This window comes from Octopus bimaculoides, chromosome 6 (assembly GCF_001194135.2).
Source record: "Octopus bimaculoides isolate UCB-OBI-ISO-001 chromosome 6, ASM119413v2, whole genome shotgun sequence".
Taxonomy (NCBI): domain Eukaryota; kingdom Metazoa; phylum Mollusca; class Cephalopoda; order Octopoda; family Octopodidae; genus Octopus; species Octopus bimaculoides.
In genome coordinates this window covers 80,395,591-80,397,960 of record NC_068986.1, presented here as the reverse complement: position 1 = coordinate 80,397,960, position 2,370 = coordinate 80,395,591, and the positions used below count along the sequence as shown (strand labels likewise).

Sequence of the window (2,370 nt, the reverse complement as noted above, 5' to 3'; positions counted from 1 at the left end):
ATATATATATATATACATACATATATACAGTAAAGGATCAAGTTCTGATTGGTTGTAAATTTAATGATGTCACTTTTCTTCGTTAGGCTGGCCGTCTTAATATGTCTCTTGGCTTCATCAATGTTTTGGTCAAATATTTTTGTCCAACATTCTGGTTGCTTGACTTCCTGATTACGTTATTTGTTTGTTGAACATTTTAAATCCTTGTTGAGCAGTAGAGATTCAGTGCTCTGGTTGGTTGATTTCCTGCTTATATCATTTGGTTGTTTTCAAAGGACTTTGCAACCTGTTTTTGTTTGATTGTCGTCCAGCAATCCGGTTGGTTGATTTCTTTAAGAAGTTACAAGCTCGGTCAGCTCAATGTTTAATTGCTTTTTCTTGAGTGACATCAGCAACTGGTGTTTGACATGTAAGGTGTCATTGTACAAAAATTTAGAGTTGTACAATAGTTTAGAGGAAGCTTGTTACTTAAACTTTTGTTTCTTATTTGCTGACTCTGGTCGTTTTTCGTAAATACATTGAGTTTTCTCATTCTGGTAGGTTAGTATAGGGTATTCAGTTTTATATATTTTTTAATAAAAATATTTTCCTCATTTAATGGGAATTAGGCTGAAGTGTTTCCGGTATATTGACAGAGAATTCGTGAAAGTTGCTGGTTTTGCAGTCAGATCTTGTTAAATAACCCCTCCCATTTTCCTTTAAAATTTGGTACTGCTGGATAAGGGTAGTGATCTTTGTCATTATTTTGGATTGATTGTAATTGTTAATTTTTTATAACCGGTATTGATTTGAAGGAGAGCTAGAGTAGCGTTTATGCATTGTTCTGAGTCCATGTTGACTGCATCACTGCCTTTGTCAACTTCTTTAATAACTATATTGTGATCATCCTTGAGATGATAGTCACGGCTTGTATTTATTCTGCTTGGCTTGCATTTATTTTAAATTTCGGATATGGTAGTAAATTACCACAAATAAAGCAAAAATTATCTGGATTATTTATGCAATTACGAGGCATTTTAAAACAGATAACAGATAATGTTGTAAAATATCTCAAAAGAGATATTTTACAATTGATTTAAATGCGAATGATGCAATAACTTGCATCACACTCTCCTTATGTGACAGAGCTATCAATAGTCTTGTATTGTCATATTATTTTTTATTGGTGCGATGTTTTTGTTGTTTGTTGATGCAGTACTTGTGGTAGATGATGCAGTCAATGCACTCTGTTGTACCATAATCTTATTGAAGAATTGAAAAAGAGTATAACTCTGAAACTAAAAGACTTTTGCTAATCTTAATAAGTGGATGTAACTTTCGTAACCAGTGACCCAAATTTAATAAATATCAATTGATTTTCTCTCAAGTAAAAAAAAGTTGCATTTTGCTAAATCAATATTTAGACAAAATCTAAAGAATTTCTATGCGGTCACTCAACTTATTGAAAAAGCCGGCACGTCTTCCTCAAATAACACCTTACTGTCTAAAAAGAGGAATATGCAATATTGGTCATGGATGCACACTCCACAAAAAAACGGCAAGCTTTCACCACTGAAAGACCTTTGCTCATAGGTCTGCTGAAACCGGGCTTACAAGGGAATAAACTTGAGATCAAGTGGTTTGACAGCTTTTAAGCAAGACCACATATAACTGATGAAACTGGGATAAATAAAAACGAGTTACTTACCACCACCATTAATGTAACAGAGGTATGGAAAACGCCAAATATTTGATAGACCAACCACTAAGCCGACAATCGAGAAGAAAAATTCCGACCATTTAGCCCAGGTTTCTCTTTGTGGTTTGGTTTTCTTCATGATGGTATCTGTAAATATATCTTGTAAATATTAGAAAATCAGAGTAAAATTTTGTATATATTAGATTACCAATAAATACTTCGCCTTCCATCCGTTTACAGATTAATGGACGTCTGTACTAGGATGAATGATGCAATCTGTATATAAGCGTGTCTAAGTACACGGATAACAATATCTGTTATAATGAACACCATTGTCAAATAATTGTAAAGAAGTGATATATTTGATTGAATTTACTCCAATACAAAACTGAAATATATTCTGCACAGGATTTGAACTCAAAATATAAAGGATTGAAATGTAGAATCGTACAATTTATTAGTATTGTTATCTAATATTTAGGAAGGGATTATCTATACGGTACGGTTTCCTTGTTTATGGGTATAAATATATGCTGACAATTAAGATATTCTGAGTTAAACATTTCTAACAAGAATTTTTATAATAGACCCGGAATGATTATAGTATTTTGTGTATGTAATAAACGTTTTCATCCAGCTTATGGTAAAGTGCAAGCCATTATCTATATAATAATCTGCTTGTTCGTTCACCC

At 32.6% G+C, this 2,370-nt stretch overlaps 1 protein-coding gene across 1 annotated transcript in view; it reads right to left on the bottom strand.

Moving 5' to 3' along the window:
- LOC106871141 (sodium- and chloride-dependent glycine transporter 2) overlaps window positions 1-1,822 on the bottom strand; it is a gene marked incomplete at its 3' end in the record, with an annotated part of 41,637 nt that extends 39,815 nt beyond the window's left edge. Inside the window, exon 1 of the mRNA XM_014917451.2 lies at window positions 1,688-1,822. Coding sequence (XP_014772937.2) covers window positions 1,688-1,817 — 130 coding nt within the window. The remainder of the gene's footprint in view (window positions 1-1,687) is intronic.
- Window positions 1,823-2,370: the final 548 nt, after the last annotated feature.